Source organism: Mytilus galloprovincialis, chromosome 14 (genome assembly GCF_965363235.1).
Source record: "Mytilus galloprovincialis chromosome 14, xbMytGall1.hap1.1, whole genome shotgun sequence".
NCBI classification, from domain to species: Eukaryota; Metazoa; Mollusca; class Bivalvia; order Mytilida; family Mytilidae; genus Mytilus; species Mytilus galloprovincialis.
The window spans coordinates 50480548-50505405 of NC_134851.1; the positions used below are offsets into that span (position 1 = coordinate 50480548).

The 24858-nt window shown below is 31.6% G+C and overlaps 2 protein-coding genes across 3 annotated transcripts; one reads left to right on the top strand and one right to left on the bottom strand.

Moving 5' to 3' along the window:
* Positions 1 to 166: 166 nt before the first annotated feature.
* LOC143059646 (uncharacterized) lies at positions 167 to 13564 on the bottom strand. Of its 2 annotated transcripts, none has more exons than XM_076233168.1 (5): positions 13440 to 13564; positions 8339 to 9424; positions 5290 to 6056; positions 3529 to 3571; positions 167 to 2631 (listed from the first exon to the last, which is right to left on the bottom strand). In XM_076233168.1, exons 2-5 carry the CDS (start codon positions 9348 to 9350, stop codon positions 1280 to 1282), a joined length of 3174 nt encoding a protein of 1057 aa, XP_076089283.1. In that variant the 5' UTR covers positions 9351 to 9424; positions 13440 to 13564; the 3' UTR covers positions 167 to 1279. The 2 variants fall into 2 exon arrangements, with proteins under 2 accessions (XP_076089283.1, XP_076089284.1); XM_076233169.1 differs by lacking the exon at positions 13440 to 13564 and adding an exon at positions 13340 to 13429.
* A 4866-nt stretch (positions 13565 to 18430) lies between these two features.
* LOC143058637 (uncharacterized) lies at positions 18431 to 23435 on the top strand. Its single transcript, XM_076232109.1, has 3 exons — positions 18431 to 18565; positions 22210 to 22356; positions 23174 to 23435. Exons 1-3 carry the CDS (start codon positions 18499 to 18501, stop codon positions 23377 to 23379), a joined length of 420 nt encoding a protein of 139 aa, XP_076088224.1. The 5' UTR covers positions 18431 to 18498; the 3' UTR covers positions 23380 to 23435.
* The last annotated feature ends 1423 nt before the right edge of the window (positions 23436 to 24858 follow it).

Consider the following 24858-nt stretch of genomic DNA (forward strand, 5'->3'; position numbering starts at 1 on the left):
CCAGCCCTAGATGGAAACTTCAAACATAAGTACAGGTAAGAGAATCTACGAATGATTATATACATTTTTCATGGCCTTCAACTGTTTTCTGCTCTTTGTTGAGAGTTGTTGTCTCTTTAACACATTACCCATTTCCATTCTCAATTTTCATGAAGAACCAACCATGAACATTTATATATTTAATATAATGAATTACACAGACAAAGATAACAAATTTATATAACTTAAGAGTCTAGTAAACAAAGTGTAAAAATATTGGTTATTTATATTTACAATGTGCAATGATATACAACACAAATATTAATCTATGGGGGACAAATTCATCTGTTTGTGTTTATTTATAAAAACCACAAAAGCAACATTATATCATAGTCATGCTAGTTTGGCAAGTATAACACATATTGCCAAAAGACCTACATGTATATTTTCACCTTTTAAATTATGCAGTATAATAACTAATTTAAAAAAAATGTCAGAAAGGGCAATGCGTTTTAATTTATTGTAACATATTTGATTTGCACTGACTAGGCTAAAAATCATTAAGGTGGTACATAACACTATAGGCAGATAACTCTGTAAAAATGGGCAGGACATTTTGATCACGTTCTATTACTAAGGAAATATTAAGCTTCTCAATGATCAAAATAGTTTGTCAAACTGCTATGTATACATGTATAATAACTATATCTAATGAAATTTTTCCAATAAAGTATGTGGTGAAGTTTTTTGAAATTTTTATATTTTTGTCAATGGGTCAAAGAAAATATTTTGTCAAAATTTCATGAAAATTAAAAGAGCCAAATTAATATTAGTCAATGTGTTTGATACCATCTTAAGTTATCCCATCTGTCTGACAGATATAAATATTAACAAATTAATTATATGTTTCAAGTTATATTGCTTTTTCGCAATATTATAAAATGAGTAAAAATATTCATTTGGAACAATATTTTGACCTAATTGTAGATCTTGTCTTATCAATCTTGACGGCTTATAAGTGTTTTTTCTATCTTTGATTTTTTTTTCAAGAGTATAAGTCAAAACACCAAAAAAGGGCAAATTTGCTGATAATTTTTGCCGTTTAAAATTTGTAATCCTCTATTATTGTATTCATAAAAGTCAAAAACACATAAAATGCAAAAAAAAAAAAAATGATCATTTTAGGACACAATCTGCCAGAAAAACGATCTAAAAGACAAGTTTGCAAATCAATAAATACTGAAATCATCTGTCAACTCTTCATAGTAGTTATTGTACTAAAATTATCACTAAAGTAACATCAAGATGTATCATTATCCAATGTTTTAAGCAGCTCTAAATTAAAGGTTGGTACATGATCAGCATGATTAAGAGAGGTTATTAGAGAAGAATCTTGTTTCTCTTTTAATTTACGTCGCTTTTTTGTCAAATTAGGTTGCTTTACATAAAAAGATCGTTTCTGTGCAAATCTCTTGTGAATTACAAAATGTTCTTTCAATGTCTCTTCTTCTGAAAAGAATTTTTTACAAACTGTGCACATATTTTGAAAATCTTTCTTATGCTCATCTAAATGTTTTTTTAAATTTTCCACTGTACCAAAAGCTGTATTGCAAGTCTCACATGTAAACTGACGTGTCATACCGAAATGACGGTCAACATGTTCCAGCATAATTTGCCATGTCTGAAACTGTTTGTGGCAAATTTGACAAACAAAAATAAAGTGATTCTCATCACACAAGTATTGTCCTTCTTCTCTTAACTTTAACTGGCTGTTGGAGAGTTCTTGAAGTTTGTCAGAATCAAATATTTCTATAGGTGGCACTGTATGTGTACTGTCTGCTGATACCAATTCTATAGGTGTACTGTCTTCTGGTACCTGTTCTCCTGGTGTCCCTAACCCTATCTTGTTTTCAACAAAGTAAAACTGATGATGCTCATGTGTTTTGAAATGCTGATAGAGGTCCTGGAGTGACCTCATGGATGAGTTACACACGTTACATGTATATGGAAATTCTGACATGTGTGAAGCTTTGTGTATCACAAATCTATCCTTCTTTTCTAAGATTTTAAAACAATACGGACACTCAAACCGCTCAAAGAAATTATCACTGTGTTTCTTCATGTGCAGTTCAAGATGACCTTTCTGAGTGTATGACCTTCCACACACAACACACTCATATGCTTTGATGCCTGAATGAACAACTCCGTGTCTCTCAATGCCACGGCGATCTGGAAACAACTTCCCACATATTGGACATTCATATTTTTTCTTCCTTCCCACAATGTGAACTTTGACCTTTTGATCAATGTTTCCACAATATGCTGCATGTAGTCTGAACAAATTCATTCTGTCAAAAATCATGCCACATACATTGCATATGAACTGTCCTCTCCTTTCATTTGTGTTAATGGCACTTTTCAGATTAGAAGCCATGTTGAATTTTTTGTCGACCTCATTAACACCTTCACTCTGATTACCTTCACCTGTATTGTCTGCTTGACCTTGTTCTGAAGAGGGGTCAGTAACAGGGACATTATAACGGAAGTTAGTAGCAACAATAGACTCCATGTGACAATTCTCCACCATGTATAGAGAGACTGTATTGTACAAGGTGTCATCATTATCCACTGAAGTCATCTTCTGCTCACCCTCTGTAAAAGTAAAGTATATTAATAAGATCATTATTAAACTTCTCATGATGCGATTGTGTTTTCTAAATATATGTAACTTCTTATGATGGGACAGTGTATTACAACTTTATCTCACTTATAATGATGGGATAGTTGGTATCAAATATATGTAACTTTTCTTGATCACGTTGATAAGACAGTCAATACCAAATTCATCTAACTTCTCATGATGGGAGTGTATAACAAATATATGTATCTTATTATGATGGGACAGTGTATACCAAATATATCTTTAAAATATTTTTAACTTCTAATGATAGGAGTGTATACGAAATGTCCACTCTAAAATTGGTTATAATGTCTTCTCGCTATGTCCACTTGTTATATGTCAGTTTGGAATGGCCAAGACATTTGGTAAAGTTAACATACTTTTATGAGAGTTATTTCTCCTTAACCAGTCTTTGGTGTATTCATATGCAGATTGCATTCTGTATTTGTATTATATGTTAGTTGATCTTGTTCTCTTGATTTATTGTTTCGATTCCATGTAGATGTGTTTTGAAGAATAGAATATTATTATCGAACTGTAGTGTAATTACTTATACCAGAGTAAAGCATAAAACACCAGCAGTTTGAATTTTACCCTAAAATGTCATGCTCCCATGCCAAATATCAAATATGTTTGTTTCTTCATATTCATATATTAAAAGAAACTTTGATCTATAATGTTTTAACAAATTGTGACTAAGATGAGTTGTCTCATTGGCACTCATACCACATCTGTATATCTATTAAAAAAGATGAGGAACACTGATTTCACAACCATTTTACTAGCAAAAAAAAAACACACCATCTGAATTACCGGTAACTTTTTAAAAACTCTCCAAACTCCTTTTGAAGTCTTACACAACTTTTTACCTGTTTTATCTTGAAAGCTATTGTCCTCTTTTTCTTTGTCTCCCTGTCAATAAAAAAAATACGCACAATCATAATTTGTAATTTACTTTTAAATCTTAAATATCAAAATTCTCTGCTTTCATAGTGTCATTCTTAAAATAGTAAAATAATGCTTCACGAAACATAACTTAACTTAAAATATCATTTGAACATGTTGGACATTGCAAAAATTGAATCAAATACATGGATGAAAAGGAAAAGAAGAATGATGAAAAAATATTTTTCCTTTTATTTTTCTTCAGGTTGCATAACTCTTTTTACAATAGGTTTGCATTTACTGAAAGGAAGTTACTTTTGGTGTATAGATAACAAGTAAATATGATGGCAACATAATGTATACATTTAAAACACTACAGTCTAGATCAGAAAACAGGGACAGGTCACAGATTATTGAATATATTCTATTGAAGACAAATAAACTGTTATCACAGAGATATATGTCTTGCCTTTTTGTAATTTTGATTATGCAAATGTCGAAATCAAAATAGCAATACTTTATCATCTTACACAAGTAATGCAAATATTCAAAGTCAATGCACCATGACTAAGTTACCTGGCTAAACAATCTCCATCTAAATGAGATGTGCCAATGCTAATACAAATGCATACCAAATACCATTGACTTATTATACGTAGTTCCCAAACCTAAATACAAACATTAACTTGTAAACTATGTAAAAGTTTCAAAATCAATGAACCATGAAGAGGGGTGGGACTATATAATCCCCCAAAAAACAATACTACGAATGCCAAATATTATTGACTTAACAGTAGTTCATCTTAAACTGATCTAATCACAAACTAATACATGTAAACTAAGATAAGTTCCAAAGTCATTAGACCATGAGGTCAAATATTCTCCATGGAAATGAGATGTGCTAATGTTTATACAACTGTATACCAATTAACATTGGCCTACTACTAATGGTTCCCCTTGAACTGATCTAATCAAAAACTAATACATGATAACTTAGTAAAATTTTCAAAGTCAATAGACCATGACTAAAGGGGTGGAGCCAAATTATCTACATGGAAATAAGATATGCCAATGCTCATTCAACTGCATACCAAATATCTTTGACCTACCACTTGTGGTTCCCCATAAACTGACCTCATCACAAACTAATACATGTAAAATAAGCAAAAGTTTCAAAGTCAATGGACCATGACTGATGGGGCAGGTCCACAAAATCTCCATGGAAATGAGATATGCCATTGCTTATACAACTGCATACCAAATATGATTGACCTACCACTTGTGGTTCACCATAAACTAGACCTAATCACAAACTAATACATTGTTGACGCTTGTCACCAACGCCGGAAACAGCATACCTATGTCTCGCTTTTAGACTCTGCCAAGGCAAGACAAAAAAATTGAATCAGTCAATCAATTAATCTACCATGTACAGGCATTTGCACTTTATTTCTATTTTTACAGGCCTGTTTGCATTTAAAATAGTTTGGACCTGTTCTAAAATGTGTGTGTGTGTGTGTAGTTCTTGTCTTATCCATTTGGAATACTGAACTAAATCAATACAGAAAACAGATTTTACCACTTTACACTGTTTATTACAATATTTATCATCCCAATAGTTAAATTTAAATATTTTACTATTGCTCAGCAAGCTTCACATTTTCAAGATAAAAATTCAACCATCTCAAGTGGATAAATATTGTATATTTGGAATGGTGTGGTAGAATCTATATACATGTACATACATTATGATCAGTACTATCAGAATGTTCCTCAGTGCATGTTCCACCAACTACTTCATCAGTAACCATGGTAACTGTTGTTTCTGTGGGTGCAGGGAATGCTGGGACATCACCATTTGTAGACTGTTGTCGAGGAAATGAATATAAAACTTGATGAATGTGTTTGTGGGTCAATAAATCTGTGTTGCTATTTAGAAATTTTCCACAAATTTCACATTTTGTCAGATAATCAGAAGCATGTTCACTCTGATGAACAGCATAGTCATTCATTCTCTCAAATTGTTTACTGCAAGTTTCACATGTAAATAAAACTTTTTCACCAGTATGGCGACTAACATGTTGCTGAATGGTAGTCCAGTCTATGAATTCTTTCTTACAAAGCTGACAGACATACAAAAACTTTCCTAATTTACCTTCAACTGCTTTGTTACTGTTGATTTCAGAACCACTGTCACTTAAATTCTTTAACTTTGGCTTTTTCAGCGGAGATTTAGATCCTTGTTTGTTTTCACCTGACAATTTTGAATCTTTGACAACCTGTACATAATATAACTCTGTATTACGATGCTTTCTGATATGTTTGACCAGGTCAGATTTTTCTTTGAATTGACCACCACAAGCATTACAAAGATATGGCATGTTTTTTGACCGATAATGAAAGTTTTTATGAGTGTTGTATTTATCTGATCTTTGTGAAATCTTGAAACAATATTCACATTCCCATGGATCTTCCCTGTCTGTGTGCATCCTCTGGTGTTGTTGCAAATGTCCTGGAAAACAAAAAAATCTTTAACATTACAAATAAATAAACTGTTGACACAGAGATATGACTGGCCTGCATGTACTTTTGATAGTATAATGCAAATTTTGGAATTATAATGCAAATTTTGGAATTATAATGGTCATACTTTTACTTTAAGGTGGTACCCAACACTTTCACTAAAATTAATTTGGCTCGTTTAATTTTCATAAAATTTTGACAAAGTATTTACTTTGACCCTTTGACAAATATATAAAAAAAATTAAAAATTTGAACCAACCAATTTATCAGAAAAATTACATTGGTTATATAGCAGTTTGACAAATAGTAATTTTGATAATTCAGAAGCTTAATATTCCCTTGAAACACAATGTAATTAAAACGTTTAGCTGATTTTACAGAGTTATCTCCCTGTAGTGTTAGGTACCACCTTAATATGCAATACACTAAATGTCAATGAACCATGAATTAAGGTGCAGGGCCAAGAAATGAGATATGTCAATGCTAATGCAACTGCATACACAATACAATGTATCAATATTTTATCATAAATGGTTTCCCTTAAATTGATCTAATTGCATACTTTATATACAATGTCCACAATGGGAATTCTAATATAAATAGAACATATCTAATCATTGAGGTCCCTAAGATAATGAAGATATGAGATGACTACATTTAATTTATATTCAATGTACATGTACCTATACATACAATGTATCTATGTAGAAGAAAATCAACAATATTTTATCATTTCTCTTGTTCTTAAAAGTAAGAGCAATTAGTTTTGATAAAACAGGAAAATTGTCATTATCTCAAAATCTGAACTTTTTGCTAATATACATGTATGATAAAACTTCTTTTCAACTACATTTAAATGTTGCATACATGTAATTTTTAGGTGTTAAAGTTTTACTTTGTGTATGAGACAGAGATGGGTCCGATTACTTTCAATGTAATTGATTAAATTACAATTACTTTTTCATTTGTACGATTAAATTAAATTAATGATTACATCATTTCTGAAAGTATCTGATTAAATTAATGATTACATTGGCAAAGTAATCATGATTACATCTGATTACAATGAATTTAAAAACAAAACATTTTGAATGATGTGAATGAATAAACGTTCAATATAACTATAGCATTTTTGAGAAGTATTTCATTTGGTTCAATTATAAAATAATAACTTCAAATTAAACTTCATCTATTTAAATAAACACCAAATTTCACTAAATATATATACATTACACTTTATCATGTTTATCACCAATGATCTCTGAATTATTTTGAATTAAATTTAATAAAGATATATCATAATCAAGAGTTTTTTGTTTGTCTTCTGACCTCTTTCATAATTTATATGTATTCCAAGTTGCAGTTTATGGAAGTTTAAATATGGATGAAATAAAGTTACGAGTTTAATTTTAATAGAAATGTTTAATCAAATTGTAAACAATATGTAAGTACTTAAAATCATTGCATTTTATATGTCCAGTCCAAATACAAAAAAAAAAATAAACAACATATTTGTCCAACTTTTAATTTAGTTTGTGCTAATTAGATAAATTTTCATGTCTGATTTATCTTTTATCATATATATTTCCCTACAGCTATACTGAATTGGTAATTGCAATAAAAACAAACCTTAATTAGTCTCCTACCTGTCAATTCAAAGTTGACAAAAATCACAAAAATTAACAAAAGATTATAATTCAGGGTTAAAGAAAAGTATTACTTGAATATATAACAGTTATTATCAAATATTAATATGAAGATCATTATAAAACAATGAATATACATGTACGTACAATATCTTTTACCAAGATAAAAGGTAAATAATTGTATTATATGTCTCTGCTTAGGCTAATGGTGACTTTTCAATACTGTAACAGTTTATTTTTTTTACTGAAGTAGACATGCTTAAAGTAGCCAAACCATTTTAGTATGTTTAAAATTTATCAAATATGAATAACAAAGAGGTTCATTTAATGACCAAAAACACAATTTTAGATTTTTTTCATTGTAATCAGAATGTAATCAAAAAGTAATCATGATTTCAGGGTATTTTGAAAAGTAATTGATTAAATTAAATTACATGTAATCAGATTTTTGGCTGATTAATGATTACACTGATTACTTGAAAAATTGTAATCCATTACAGCTGATTAACAATTACAATTACAATTACCCCAAGTCTGGTATGAGATGATTACACTGCAGGATTTCAGGTAACAAGTTTAATTATATATGCAAAATCTTGTTAATATTCATGCTATGTAAATTTACCTTTCTGAGTGTAAGACCTTTCACAAATTGCACATTGGTAAGGCTTAACCCCAGAATGAACTACTTCATGTCTGTCAAGTCCACGTCTGTCTTTAAATACTTTACCACAGATATCACATTTGTGTTCTGTATTTGTTTTCTTTCTCTTTAACTTCCTTCTTGACAGACATTTTTTCACATGAATATGGTGTGTCTTGGTATCTGTGAATACTACTTGACACAAATGACATACAAAACAACCAGAATTACTGGTGTCATTTGCCTTTTCTCCAGAATTACAAGTGTCATTTGCCTTTTCTCCAGAATTACAAGTGTCATTTGCCTTTTCTCCAGAATTACAAGTGTCATATGCCTTTTCTCCAGAATTACAAGTGTCATATGCCTTTTCACCAGAATTACAAGTGTCATACTGCTTTTCACCAGTGTTAAAACCAAATGTATCATCCTCATCACTCTGGTCAATATTACAAGTCTTCAATCTCCTAACTGTTTCTTTCCTTTTTCTTCTGTTTCTACTTTTACCTTGGTTTTCTGTGATATCTTCTTGAACAGTAGGTGCAAAGGCTGCATTAGTAATTATGCTATTGAACTCAGGTCGAAACAAATTCATTTTCATAATATTGGTTGATACAAATTCACTGACTGGTTCTTTTTTCTTACTGGTCTCCTGACCATCTTCATGCTCTATAGTCTTCCACAACTGGACAGGATATGGCACACCACACTGTTTATTTGAGATTCCAGAACTAAATTCACACGATTTCCCATCGTCACAATCTTCTGTATCAGAATCATCATTACTTATTTCCTGTCTTGTATTGCTATGGTTACAAACTTCTGAATTCTTATTTTTAGATAATGAAATGTTTTCATGGTACAAATCTTGGTAACTTGAAGTATAATGATCCTTCATGGAATCTGTGTTACCATGGTAACCATTATCTATTTGATAATCAACTGGTTCAGTTTTAATCTCAATCTGAAAGTCAGAATGACTGTCTTGATTCCACATTTTTGTCACCAGCTCATTTCAGTTACAACTCATTACTTGGTGTCTGTTGCCAATTCTAATGCCATAGATCACATCTAAAAAAGAAATTAATGTCACATATAACCAAGTGCTACGCAGGGCGCAGCTTTATACGACCCCAGCGGTTGAACCCTGAACAGTTGGGGCAAATTTGGTCACAATATTCAAGCTTGATTCTGTCTGAATTTGGATTGAGATCAAATTTTTGACATAATATAGGTTTTTGTCACAAAATTAATGTGGTCAAAGATCTAATAAATCTATTGCAATTGAAGATTTCTTCTTGAAACTTTTCAAAATTCGAAATCTGAAAAATTTTGAAAAAAAGGAAGCCCTTCAAAAAATGGTAAACAAAAAATCCCCCCCACCACTTTTTGAAACCCCCTTGGAGCAATAACCCTTAAACTCAATCCCATGCTTTCTATTGCAGTATTGAACCTTGCAGTACAATTTCAGAGAGATCCATACACTTAAACACAAGTTATTGTCACGATTGTTTGGAACTAGAAACATGCTTCTTTTTGGCCCTTTTTTGGCCCCTAATTCCTACATATTTGGGCAATTAACCCAAAACTTAATCCCAGCCTCCCCTTTGTTATATGGTACATTGTGGTACAATTTCAGAGAGATCCATACAATTACACATAACTTATTGTCTTGAAACTAGAAAAATGCTTGTTTTGACCCCTTTTTGGCCCTTAATTCCTTAACTTTGGCCCCATAACCTCTAAAATGAATCCAAACCTTCTACTAGTGGTTTTAAACATTGCGGTATGATTTCAGAGCAATTGAAATACTTCTACACAAGTTATTATCCTGAAACTAGAAAAATGCTTGTTTTGGGCCCCTTTTGGCCCCTAATTCCTAATCGGTTGGGACCATCATCCCGAAAATCAATCCCAACCTTCCTTTTGTGGTATTGAACCTTCTGAATAAATTTCATGAAGATCTATTCCCTTAAACTAAAGTTATTATCCGGAAACCAATGTGTCTTCGAACGACGACGACGCAGACGGCGACATCATACCATTATACGATCCCAAAATTTTTTTGGGGTTGTATAAAAAAGAAGATGTGGTATGATTGCCAATGAGACAACTATCCACAAAAGACCAAAATGACACAGACATTAACAACTATAGGTCACCGTACGGCCTTCAACAATGAGCAAAGTCCATACTGCATAGTGAGCTATAAAAGAACAACCCATTACAGGATGTACAGAAATATAAATATGAAAAAACAATGAAACAGAATTTTATCAACACATATGACAGGCAAGAAATACAAATGAAATAAAATACATGTACATGTAAAGTGAGAATTTGTAAAAATCTTCTCACCGGAATCAATCATCACATTAATGTTCTTGACTTGTGTCTTGTTAGAAATTCCAAACAGGATCTTTTAGGGCTGGGAATATAATCCTCCCCTAAATAATCATCATTATTTCATAATAGTTTAGTTTACAGTTTCAAAACCTTTCATACATAACTAATATATATATTCATAATGTAATAAAATAAACTTGAAACATTATGAGGTTAAGACATAAATTCCACATTCGGACTTTAGTCCGTTTGACTTCTTAAAACTTCAGAAAATAATTCTTAAAAAAATGTTTTTACAAATAATTTTTTTTTTCTTGATGTATGTTAATGAATGATATATAAGAAACCCTGACTATGAATATCATAATTTTGAACCAATAAATAATAAAAATAAAAAGTTACTCATTATATTACTTCTAATTTTTTTTTATATAAAGTAATTGATGGAGCGTGAGTTTAAATAGTGTAACAGCTGCAGACTTTCCATTCAAAACCAAAACATTAGACATGTGCTTTAAACCTGTTAAATTGTATCATGAGACTTTTCTCATTTGAATAACTATAACCAGCAACAAATTTGGAGTTTTATGTCATGTGATTACTGAGCTTTCTGTAAACATGATTTTGTATTTTTCATTGTTCAATTTCTATGAGTAACCTTAGTAAAATTTTCTACTGGGCATTTACTAACATTACATTTTTAAAATCTAAAGTAGTTTAATGCAAAATTTAGTGTAGAAATGAAATTTTGTGAAAATTAATAAATTAATATAAAGCATTTTTTTGCGGTATGTACAGTATACCTTCATACATGTCATATATATATGTTTATGAAAAGTTTATTTTCATATTTTGAAAGTAAAAAAAAAGTACATATTAAAAGTATTCTGTAAACATAGTAAATACTAATTATTGGTAAACTTTTTAGATCCTCTCCATTTTGTTAATACTGTCATCATGCTTTCGACATGAAAAGCTTGCTTGTATTCTTTTAAAAATGTACAAAATGTAAGTTTGTACAAATTATAATTTGTATAGGGTTTTTGTACAATTTATAAGCTTTTTTGACACATATCTTTTTGCACCAGGTGATAAAAGTTTATCATCTAAAATGTTTCAGTTTACAATACTGTCTTTAATTTTAATTTGTATATATACTTCAACCTAACAAATAGTCTGGTAATGCATGTGTAATGCTTAGTTTTCTCTTTTCAGATCATTTTTTATTCTGTGTATCTATAGTTATTATTGTAAAAATGAGAATTTGGGTTCAATTCTGATGAATCCAGTATCCAATCCGTAGTTTATAAAAATATTTCAATGGCAGTAGAAGAAATATTTTATCAAGGATTTGTATATATATAGATATCGGAAGATGTAGTAAAAGTGCCAATGAGACAACTCTCCATCAAAATAACAATTTATAAAAGTAAAACCACTTTGGGTCAAGGTACGGCCTTCAACACAGAGCCTTGGCTCACACCGAAGAGCAAGCTATAAAGGGCCCCAAAAAATTACTAATGTAAAACCATTTAAACGGGAAAACCAATGGTCTAATCTGTATAAAAACAAGAAACACGTATGAACTACATGTACATAAACAGACAACAACTACTGTACATCAGATTCCTGAATAGTAAGTTTATAGTATGCTATACACATGTATCATGTATATTCGGATTGATGCCTCCCTAATTTGGAGCTCCGCCTTCATTTTTGCCTTTGAAATCTGTGAGGGTATGTAAAGCAAATATTGTCCCTACAGTTATAAATCTGAAAATGTCCATACTGCATGTTATTTCTAATTGTGTAATAAAAATATTAAAAAATATTTTCAAACCCAGTATTTCATAGTGAAGTATTGTCATGAACAGAATTTCATAGTGAAATATTGTCATGAACAGAATTTCATAGTGAAATATTGTCATAAACAGAATTTCATAGTGAAATATTGTCCTGAAGGAGGTGACAAAATTTCATGGACAAGGTCAGCCAGAACTATTCAACTAGCTACATTATTTCGGGACTTTTCAACTAGCTACTTTTTTCCGGAACTTTTCGACTGCACTCGGAATAAAACAACCAGTTGAAAAGTTCCATCCGAATGAAATAACTAGTTGAAAAATTCCGCTGGAACAAAGTTACTGACGGAACATAGTGGCTGTTACACAACTACTTAGACCAATCGGCCCCACCAAAAGAAGAAGAAGTCTGTGGTATTTCGACCAACTGAGGCCCCTACAGTACCCATTCTAGTTTTTAAGCTCGGTATTTTGGGATTGACCCTTTCAGGATCCGGGAATTCTTTTTTTCGATACCTCAGGATTTCGGGTTTTCAAGCCCGGGATTTGGGGATTTCATGTTTTTAAGCCTGGGATTTCGGGATATCATGTTTTTAAGTCCGGGATTTCGGCATCAGGAACCCTCCTAACAACAACAACCCGCATGTGTGTGGGAGGGTCAACAAAAACCATTCTAATGTATTGAAATTCCCAGTCAGGATCTAACCAATAAATCTTGCTTTTAATTTTATTGCACTTTGTAATATATTTTCATTGAATAATATATAAAAAATGCAGTTAATTGAGATGTCAAACGAAATATAAAATATCATAATCCATCACACAATTGATCCCTTACCTCTTAGACGTCATGACCCCAAATAACCCCTTCAGAGACATCTTGGCTACCGACTTTTAGGTTTGTATATTTGCTATTTTGCTTAACATATTATGCTTACATGCAATTAAAGAGGGAATAAAGACTATGTTAACACACGAAGAGACTTCAAAACAACCCAGCTTCATGGGGCGCGTCAAAAAAAATCCTTCTTAGAGAAAATCCACTTTTTTTTCTTTTTTTTTCAACAGGAAGCAGATAAAGATTAATAATACGAGAGCAAACTCGGTTTAGAACTCCGAATTCTTGACATACTCGAACACTGAGAAATTATCAGATTATATTTCGTGCTTTTATGATAATCTTTCAGACTGAAAGCTGACCACGGTGATCATGATGATACCAGATATTCTTTATTTAAAAACCAGATCAAGGTCATACTTCAATACTATATGAATCAAATCAAATCAAATCAAATAATTCATGTTAAGTTTTTTAAAGTTGTCTATTCCAATACAGGAATGATACATTGGCGGATCCAGGGGGAGGGTTCCGGGGTTGGGACCCCCCTTTTTTTTAAATGGCTGGAACCGCCCCTGGGATACCAGATGACATCAATGATCTGGGACTTTTATACTAAAATTTAGTATAATCCCAGCTGACATTTACAAACTACAAATACAAATACAAAAATAATACAACCCCCCCCCCCCCCCAAAAAAAAAAAACAAAAACAAAAAAAAAAACATATTTTCTCAATGATAAGAGATACATATTTTATATCTACATTGCGTGGAGGTGTTATTCATACTATATTATTAATTCAAGCTATTACAATAAACTTTAATACTATAAAAGTTCTTAGCAGCATATATTTGTTTTGAATGAATGTTCAAATCATACATATCACTTATTCCAGCTACACATACAGTACTATTAATGTCCGTATCATTACTTTTCAAAATGAAACTAAACTTATCTTGTTCAGACATATTAACAAAAGATGGAACGGCTATATCACTTAAATTACAAAAGAGTACATTTTAACTACATTCCGACGCTTTACATTCAATGAGGAAATAGAAATTCATCTTAAATTCCATCCTTGCAAATAGGACAAATTCTCTGTTCTAAAGGTGTTCTAGTATATCTGTCGTGTACAAGTTGTGATTTTGTACAGGTTATAACATGTACAAAACTATTGTACATGTTATAACTTGTATAATGCAAAAATACAAGTTATAACATGTACAAAAGTACCTCATACATGTTATAACCTGTACAAAATATTGCTTAAAAATGGTTTTAACTTGTACAAAATTTAAGATAAATCTTAATGAAGTAAAATATACATTTAAATTCACCAATGCATAAAGAACAACAATAAATAGGCCAGAACGTGTCTTTTTCTGTAGAGGACAATGATCACAAAGTTTCAGAAATATATGTTTCATGACTTATGTTGGCAAAATGTGTTTTCATGTAATTGTATGTTTTATGTAGTCCATCATGTCTTAAATAAGTGTGACACTATTTACTAAAAGCTTGCATTTCCTCAATGACAATTACATTAGATACTAGTAACTAAATTCTTCCAAAAATTTTAGAACGATGCCTAAAAATTTTGGGTAATACTCCTCCCTCTCGTTTTATAGCATGCAAAGACTAAACCAACTTCAATTAGTAATTTGCTCTTACTAATTTTGATTTTTACCATTTTAGAAATAACACTTTTGTTAAGGTCCAGTAGAAGATATTTGTCTAATTCAAAATTATTTTTAACTTTGCGATATGTTCTTAGTTTATTACCATTACTATCTTTATTAGTCACAAAAAACAGCTTGTTTCCAGGATTATTATTATATTCCTTTTATATTATAGGTTTACGATGATGACAAAGCCGAAGGATTTGTATTATAATAGATTACTATAATACAAATCCTTGTTTCGATATTATTAGAGACATATAAGATGTGTAAATTGTGGTAAGACATATGAGTACTTCAGCTTCATCAGCATAATAACAGACTTCTTATTGTATGTATCTCTGAGTACTCCAGCTTCATCAGCATAATAACAGACTTCTTATTGTATGTCTCTCTGAGTACTCCAGCTTCATCAGCATAATAACAGACTTCTTATTGTATGTATCTCTGAGTACTTCAGCTTCATCAGCATAATAACAGACTTCTTATTATATGTCTCTCTGAGTACTCCAGCTTCATCAGCATAATAACAGACTTCTTATTATATGTCTCTCTGAGTACTCCAGCTTCATCAGCATAATAACAGACTTCTTATTATATGTCTCTCTGAGTACTCCAGCTTCATCAGCATAATAACAGACTTCTTATTGTATGTCTCTCTGAGTACTTCAGCTTCATCAGCATAATAACAGACTTCTTATTGTATGTCTCTCTGAGTACTCCAGCTTCATCAGCATAATAACAGACTTCTTATTGTATGTCTCTCTGAGTACTCCAGCTTCATCAGCATAATAACAGACTTCTTATTGTATGTCTCTCTGAGTACTCCAGCTTCATCAGCATAATAACAGACTTCTTATTGTATGTCTCTCTGAGTACTCCAGCTTCATCAGCATAATAACAGACTTCTTATTGTATGTCTCTCTGAGTACTCCAGCTTCATCAGCATAATAACAGACTTCTTATTGTATGTCTCTCTGAGTACTCCAGCTTCATCAGCATAATAACAGACTTCTTATTGTATGTCTCTCTGAGTACTCCAGCTTCATCAGCATAATAACAGACTTCTTATTGTATGTCTCTCTGAGTACTCCAGCTTTATCAGCATAATAACAGACTTCTTATTGTATGTCTCTCTGAGTACTCCAGCTTCGTCAGCATAATAACAGACTTCTTATTATATGTCTCTCTGAGTACTCCAGCTTCATCAGCATAATAACAGACTTCTTATTGTATGTATCTCTGAGTACTCCAGCTTCATCAGCATAATAACAGACTTCTTATTATATGTCTCTCTGAGTAATCCAGCTTCATCAGCATAATAACAGACTTCTTATTATATGTCTCTCTGAGTACTTCAGCTTCATCAGCATAATAACAGACTTCTTATTATATGTCTCTCTGAGTACTTCAGCTTCATCAGCATAATAACAGACTTCTTATTATAGGTCTCTCTGAGTACTCCAGCTTCATCAGCATAATAACAGACTTCTTATTGTATGTATCTCTGAGTACTCCAGCTTCATCAGCATAATAACAGACTTCTTATTATATGTCTCTCTGAGTAATCCAGCTTCATCAGCATAATAACAGACTTCTTATTATATGTCTCTCTGAGTACTTCAGCTTCATCAGCATAATAACAGACTTCTTATTATATGTCTCTCTGAGTACTCCAGCTTCCTCCACTATAAATAACAGGGGGGGGGGGTCATAACGGGTCATAACAGACTTATAAATATATACATAGAAGATCATGTAATAAAACAATACAGATGGGCATAATCTAGTTAAGCACTTACAGAATTTGGTGGTTATGAAAATGGCTTAACTCATTTAATCGACACAAAGCACAAAGCACAAATCACAGCAAACAAATAGTACAGCTCTGAGGATACTCAAAGTTACTGAAACCTAGTTCAAGTCATGTGTACGGGTTTCACACTAGAAATAAAAATCTTTGATTTGTTACAGTAATTTTATGTTTGTAAGAAAGCGGTCAGATATGTTTGTCCGGTCAGGTGACTTGTCATCTGTATTACAGTTTTGAACAATGATAAAGCTGATAAATATACCTCTGAAAACAGGATGCAAACAAATTACTTAGGTTCAATGTTTTTAAAATCACTAAGATAAGATCAGAGACCAGTGACATATATTATACATCGTATGTCTCTGATTAGACTGAGGAAAGATCGAAATCCTTAAACATACATTTTGCCGTTTGAATGGTTTTACACTAGTAATTTTGGGGCCCTTTATATCTTGTTGTTCGGTGTGAGCCAAGGCTTCGTGTTGAAGACCGTACATTGACCTATAATGGTTTATTTTTTTTAAATTGTTATTTGGATGGAGAGTTGTCTCATTGACACTCACACCCCATCTTCCTATATCTATTTGAATATATATATCTAATACAAATCGGATTTTTGTATAATGGATACCAGAGGTTTGAAATTGTAATAAAGAAATATGTGTCAAATTTGATCACCTTTTATTTTTTTCTATTCTTTACAGTTTAATAATAATTAAGACCTTGGAACTAATTTGAAACTTGTCAATGGATTTCCGGGGACACAATGCGTGTCAAATATGTTTTGCACCGAAAGGCAGGACATTTGTTTAACTTTAATTCATCGGAAAATTGACTTTGAACGTACAGTAAGAATGTGGACGTCACATCGGATGTCTTGTTTAGATATACTGCGGCACGGTCTCTACAAGAACTGTTATCTGAGATCAATTTAAGCTGTTAACTGTTTGGAACCCACTTTGTTAACTGTTATCAGCATTTTTGCATTTTTTGTTAACTGTTTTTGCCAAAATCGAGGTGCTGTTAACATGTTAACGGACCCCCTATTGCCCCCCCCTTTTTAGGTGGTCTGTTGCAAGGATAAATTTTTGGCCCTTTTCAAAATCCCCCTCGTTTCCAATTGACAGTCTAAATTTGCATTCCTTCATCCCGAGGAACCTTATTACAAAACATACCTATTGTATATGCAATTGGTAATTTATTTTGTCTCAGCAGGAACGTGCATGAAATAATTTAAACATTTTAAAAGTCATCTGGGGCCAAACCGAATCGATTTTTTGGGTTGATTTTTGTACCATATCATAAAGTAATAACTAATAGTGTAATGAATAAAATTTGTAATGAAAAAATAAAGGTTTAATTTTTTGCTGAAATTTTTGTACCCACGAGCCACCTTAATTATAAACAACCGACAATCAATCAATGTCTAATTTTGAAACAGACACAACATGTAAGTTATCATTTGAAAAAAAAGTCTATTTCAACTTAATACAATGAGAAAACGATTTTGATCATGTACTCAGATATGTGAGTCCATTATAAACCTTCCGGGAATTATACGGAAATAAAATGCCATAAGTTCACATCCGTTTCCCTTAATTGTTTCATGTGAATAGATTGCGGAAAAAAAAACCCATCTTCTATCAAAATTATATCTGAGAATGGATATTTTTTCTGTTTTATGTATTTACTGCTTTTTATTTTCAACAACTGCTGTTGGAGTTCAAAGTAAGTTGAGTTTATAAATATATTTTTATATATCCATTCGGGATAAAATTAATCATTTTTTTACAATACGGATGTAAATGGAGATTATAGGCATATAATTTCATTGGATTGCATCCATACAACATACGGCTTTGTCATATCACTTGAAAGCACGTGAACTATGTTTTTGTCCATGTCGTCTAATTTAAGGTTTAATCTCTAATAAGTCTTGAAGACAATAGTAAAAAAGGGCAGGCGAAAGATATCAAAAGGGATGTATAGGTAAAAAAAAATTTAAGAAATGAACCGACAATCGAAAAAAGACCAGCAGGCAACAACAGCATCCAAAACACAACATAAAAAAATAAAATAATGAGCAAAATTAAGCCCACCAAAAAACCCGGAGGTGAGACTCACTACAAATGAGGGGGGATAGGAGGGGTCCTGATCCCGAAATCCCGGGCTTAAAAACACAAAATCCCGAAATCCCGGGTTTAAAAAAACGAAATCCCGACGTCCCAAAATTCGAAAAAAAGAATTCCCGGATCCCGAAAGGGTCAATCCCGAAATCCCGAGCTTAAAAACACCTGATCCCGGAGTCCCGATAAAGGTCCTATCCCCCCTCACAAATTCTTGTTGATAGTAAACCAACGTTTGTTGGCTACTATAAAACAACGCCATGGTCAACAGCTTACCAGACACCATGTTCCTCATGTTGTTACAAACCCTGTAATAAGTCTAAGTCGATAAAAGATATCAAGATTATCGATGCGATATTAGGAACATATCCGTTATCATCAGTAAAATGGATTTTCCATAAACATGATAAAGATGCTGTGCAATTCCCCATGCCATATTTCACTCTTTTGTTTAAACAATTGATACGGTATTTTTGTATTTTGTCAAAAAAGGTTTATTGTGTGGTCATTGAATAAAAAATCTATAGTTTGTTTTAACGCTTTTTTTTATAACAGAATCCTTACTAGAAATTATTTTACAAGTTATAAGTGAATTTAAGTCAAATTTTGTACAAACTTAATTGTAATTTGTACAAACACTTTCTATACAAATTACAATTGGTACAAAGTCAAAATACAAATTATAGTAAATGACTCTCGACAACAAGCTACTAGATAGACTTTGTATTAGATGCTGAAGATTTTTCATTTTATAACAAGTATTTCCAATTTTCACGAATGAACGGGAAAGGGGATATGGTGTATTAAAGGGTCTATTAGCTTTCAAATTCATGTTCACCGATTTGACTCAAAATCTCCTTTGATTTATAACTTACTAGCTCGTGTATCCAAATTACAAAAAGTATAAAATAAACAATGAAAAAAGCATGAACTCGATACTATGTAGGTGGCATCTAATTTACCATCGAGAATAACCCGATATAAACATGCATATGAATATAAACAGATAGGTCAACGTGAAGTGGGATATTTCTAGGTCTTTTTGATTTTATGTTGTAAGTTTATCATTGCTTTAGGAAGAAACGCACGTACGGTGTATTCAATTATAAGCCTGGTACCTTTGATAACTATTAGCATGTCGAAATGTCATATTGTATTGTTTATTTGTGTATATCTCTGTCCTGAATGTTCTTGCATTTATTTGTACTGTCATGCAATTTTGTCATTATAGTGTTATATACAACATTTGTATGGCTGTGCCATGTCAGGAAAATGGCAGTTGTTATCTTATAGTTCGTTCTGTGCGTGTTGTCATTATGTTATTGTTCTATTATATGTCATTATGTTATTGTTTTATTATAAATTTAAAAATACTTTGAACGACAAAATTATTTTACTCGCATAGTGGTATTAACCATATGTGGCTTCTTATTTGATTAGGGATTTCCGTTTTGAATTTCCTCGGAGTTCAGTATTTTTTTTATTTTATTTTTTTGCATTGTTGTTTTGGGTTTTTGTTGTACTGCAGTGTTTCTGCTGTTTTGTTGATTTCCTCTTATAGTTGATGTGTTTACCTCAGTTTTAGTTTGTATCCCGGATTTGTTTTCCCCTCAATCGATTTATGACTTTCGAACAACGGTATCCTACTGTTGCCTTTATTTACCTGTAAAAGAGTTTTTTTTTGTAGATCGAATCAGTCAACCAAAAGGCTCATCCTTGTTTCAGTCTCAATGTTGACATTTTTTACCTTTTTAAACATACATAACCCATATCGAACTAAGGGTTTAAATCAGAGCTTTCGTGAATACGGATTCATTGAGGTCGAATTATTCACTTGCAAGTGAATAATTAAACAGCGATGTTTCTTAGCTTATTTTGATTAAATTGTACGAAATTGACTGCCAAAATCGAACTATAAATTCACTATATTACTTTCATTAATGATAGAACAACAAAAATACCCACACATTTTGATTTGTTGATTTGTTGATTGGCTAGTTGATATTGCCTCTTTTACTCGCACATTATCTCAAAAAGCAAATAAAACTAGCAGCACTTTCGTTGTGGTGTGTTCTTTATTCCAAAGTCACCATTAGGCCTTTCACACGGAACGCAAACTCATACCTCACTGATTGTTCGAGAAAAGTTCGACAAATGAAGGCACTATATTTCAACGCAAATTGTAAGAGGTCACGAACCTTATCATGGTATTTTTTAACTGATATTATAATATTAGAAAAATATCACGTAACCAGATTTAAAACATGAGATACATAGATACTTGTAATATACCTTCGATTGAACCAACGATTTAAGCATATTTTGAAAGAGCTAATTTTTTTTATAATTGGGTGCAAAAAATGAACAGCCGAAAGACATTTGAAAATCTGACGGAAAAAAATGACTTCCCAAATAGAAAAAAATGAACAAATTGCTTTCAAATCGTGATTCTGCGATTTGTTAGTACCATTTTGCTTACAATTCATTAAACAAATCATAAACAAATCAGAATTTTCCCAATTCCCTAAAACTGATTTCTCTGTGTTTGCTTTCTATTGTATGACGTGTAAGCAATTTGTTTCTGTTTTTTGTGCGATTTCTTTATGATTCGTTTACTTAGAATATCGTATGAAATGATTTGAAAGAGATGTGTTAACTTTGTTAGCTAGATGGTGTGATTTCGTTTTGATTTGTTAACTTTGAATATCATATGAAATAATTTGAAAATGCTTTGTAAGTTTACGATTTGTTCCTCAATTTATTTTGTTTGGGTTACTACCTTTATACAAGTATTATCAATGGATCAGCTATGTTCCATCTCCTCATACCATGGATCAGCTATGTTCCATCTCCTCATACCATGGATCAGCTATGTTCCATCTCCTCATACCTCAATCGGGGACAGTTTTTGTTATAATTTTGTCAACTTTTGACAATATACTGTTAATATCGCCTTTACAAACAAATAAGTTAGGATCCTTCTTGAAAAAGTCATTAGAACTGAGGGCAGGGGACTCTTAACAACTTATTTGTTGTTAAAACATTTTGATGCTGTTGTTATTGTGTATGTTTAATATGTATGTTTATTGTGTTAATATATGTTGGTCACAAACTGTAAAGTTTATATGACAATAAAATATTTGATTTGATTTGTTATGGACAGGATCAGAGCCTAACACAACATGTGTTTTATATAACTATTATATTAAAATGTTATATTAAAATGTTAATATAATTTTTATGTAGGTATCAAATGTTACGAATGTAGCTCTCAAATCAATCCATCTTCATGTGGGAAAGACTTCAAACTTAAATCGTCGGATACCAATTATATAATAGACAAGTGTGACAGATGTCTCTATAGGATAACAAGAAATGAACGTAATGTAACAGGTTAGTAATCACAAATCAGTGTAACAGACGTTTCAGTAAGTTGAAAAGAATCTACAATAATAAAACAGGTTAGTAAATAGGACAAGTAGCTGAATGCCACCCTCAGACATTATTTTGTGTCAAATATAAGGCATATTCTAATGCAATTTGTTTGTAACGATAATTTTCATTGGACGTTGACAATTATTTTTAAGGGGTAAATTCCACGTACGTTCTATCAGTCCGCAACTAGAAAAGCCACCATTTTGAATTCAGTTTTTTTTTTTTGGTATGTATAATTAAAAATAAACATGAAAGTCACTCAAAATGTTTTTTTGTCAACATTGAAACCTTTCAGTTTGAAGCGTACAAAAGGTAAAAATACGTCTAGAGATTTATTTTTGACATCATGAGTATAGTACAAATGACGTCACATTGTTTAGTTGCTAAAAACAATGCACAATTTTAAGGACTTGTTCATTTATGTCATTTAACGCAAAAATATTTGTTAAATGGTATTTATTTTTATATGCTACATTAGAATAGAGATAACTGTATTGTATTTTAAGTTTGTTCTTCTTAAAACTTGATTTTACTGTCGCAAGTATCCACTTACCTAGCTCCTCTACGCGTCGCTAATTTATTTTACTGTCAAATGTAACATTTAGTGGCAAATATACGATAATATTGCGTCAAATTTCAAAAGGTGTTGTATGGTATGAGTGAACGACTGCAATATCTTGCTATAACACTAATATGAAATAGTAGACATACAAATATTGCTCTAAAGATTGAATATTCTCCTATCATTTTAATTTAAAAAAAAATCATATTTCAGAGTATTCAAGAGAGTGTTCTGCGGCTGATGTTGATGGCTGTATTACAACATCACCACAAGAGGAACAATGCTTCTGCCAAACAGATCTTTGCAACAGATGGTCTCCCTTGACTGCACCTGCTGATCTTTATAACAAATCGTCTTCCATGACTGCTGCTATTGCAACAGTTATTATAAATACATTGTTATTTTCTACTTTTAAATAAAATATAATATCACATTCAATCAGAAACATATATGTCTATGTTGATTGTATCATTTTCTTGTTTGTTTTTTTTTGTTCACATCAGTGTTTCTGTTGTTTCGCTGTTTTCCTCTCATAGTTGTTGTGTTTTCCTCGGGTTTAGTTTGTAACCCGGATTTGATTTCTCTCAATCGTTTAATGACTTTCAAACAGCGGTATACTCCTGTTGCCTTTATTTGGTATTTATCTTTATATTATAGGTAATCTTGTCGTATGATGAGTTGTGTTGAGATTATGTGATGCTTGAGTATACAAACAAATGCAGCGAAATTACATACATGTTTTAAGGATTTCATTATTTTGATTAGCAGACAAAAATGAAATCGTCCTTTATAATGATATTCCACGTCTCAAGGCAACACTGTATCCAAGATATGCTCTCCATGGCAATTCATTTAATAATGGGAAGAAATTGTAAGATAAAACATATGAACATTTTAATTACGTCATCATTTCCTGCTTTTAAGGTGGTACCTAACACTACAGGGAGAAAACTCTGTAAAATCAGCTAAACGTTTTAATTACGTTGTGTTGTAAAGGGAATATTAAGCTTCTCAATCATCAAAATAAGTGTTTGTCAAACTGCTATATAACCAGTGTAATTTTTCTGATAAAACGGTTGGTTCAAATTTTTTAAAATTTTGATATTTTTGTCATAGGGTCAAAGTAAATACTTTGCCAAAATTTCAAGAAAATTAAACGAGCCAAATTAATTTTAGTTAAAGTGTTGGGCACCACCTTAATACTTAAATTTAATTATAAAAAATGAATAGTTCTTTTTGTAATTTGAAAAGGTTGTATGAGAGTTTATCTAACCATGTCCAGTGATTGCTAGCAACTTTTATTCTGGTGCTTTTAAATGTCACATATATAATTTGGCTTTCCAAACTTTGTCACAAACGTACGCAATGAAAGTTATTACAGTTTAATTAATTGTGCACAGATGAATTAAATCATTACATTTTTCACCGATATATGAAAAATAGAGTAGAACTACATTGTACACAGCTAAATATCCCTGGTAGGAGTGATTTTATTTTACTCGCTAGGTTCAGGTACAAAAGTTATTAAAACCTAATGTAATTTTACTATTTAATTAAGAAACTTAAAATACAATTCAGATTTAACAACAATTGTATGACTATTGTTATCAAATAGTTCGTTTCTATGTATGTTAGCTTTTGTTTTTGGTGCACTTCCGTGTTCCTGTTGTGCCCTTGTTTTTCCCTTATAGTTGACGTGTTTCCCTTTGTTTTTGTTTGTAACCCAGATTTGATTTCTCTCAATCATTTATGACCTCTGAACAGCGGTATACTTCTGTTGCCTTTATACATATAACACATTTCCACACAATCAAAATGATATTTAGTACTTTACATATTCCATTTTTTATATAAAAATGTATCAAAGAAATGTCTGTAAATTTTTACTGATTTTTATA

Excerpts from the sequence above, each read along its gene's own strand:
- LOC143059646 (XM_076233168.1), bottom strand. The coding sequence starts at position 9,350 with ATGTGGAATCAAGACAGTCATTCTGACTTTCAGATTGAGATTAAAACT. Across the intron at positions 6,057-8,338 it reads AAGGTCTTACACTCAGAAAG|GACATTTGCAACAACACCAG; the intron begins GTAAATTTACAT and ends TTTGTTTTCCAG. Across the intron at positions 3,572-5,289 it reads CTGATAGTACTGATCATAAT|GGAGACAAAGAAAAAGAGGA; the intron begins GTATGTACATGT and ends TTTTATTGACAG.
- LOC143058637 (XM_076232109.1), top strand. The coding sequence starts at position 18,499 with ATGGATATTTTTTCTGTTTTATGTATTTACTGCTTTTTATTTTCAACA. Across the intron at positions 18,566-22,209 it reads AACTGCTGTTGGAGTTCAAA|GTATCAAATGTTACGAATGT; the intron begins GTAAGTTGAGTT and ends ATTTTTATGTAG. Across the intron at positions 22,357-23,173 it reads AAATGAACGTAATGTAACAG|AGTATTCAAGAGAGTGTTCT; the intron begins GTTAGTAATCAC and ends ATCATATTTCAG.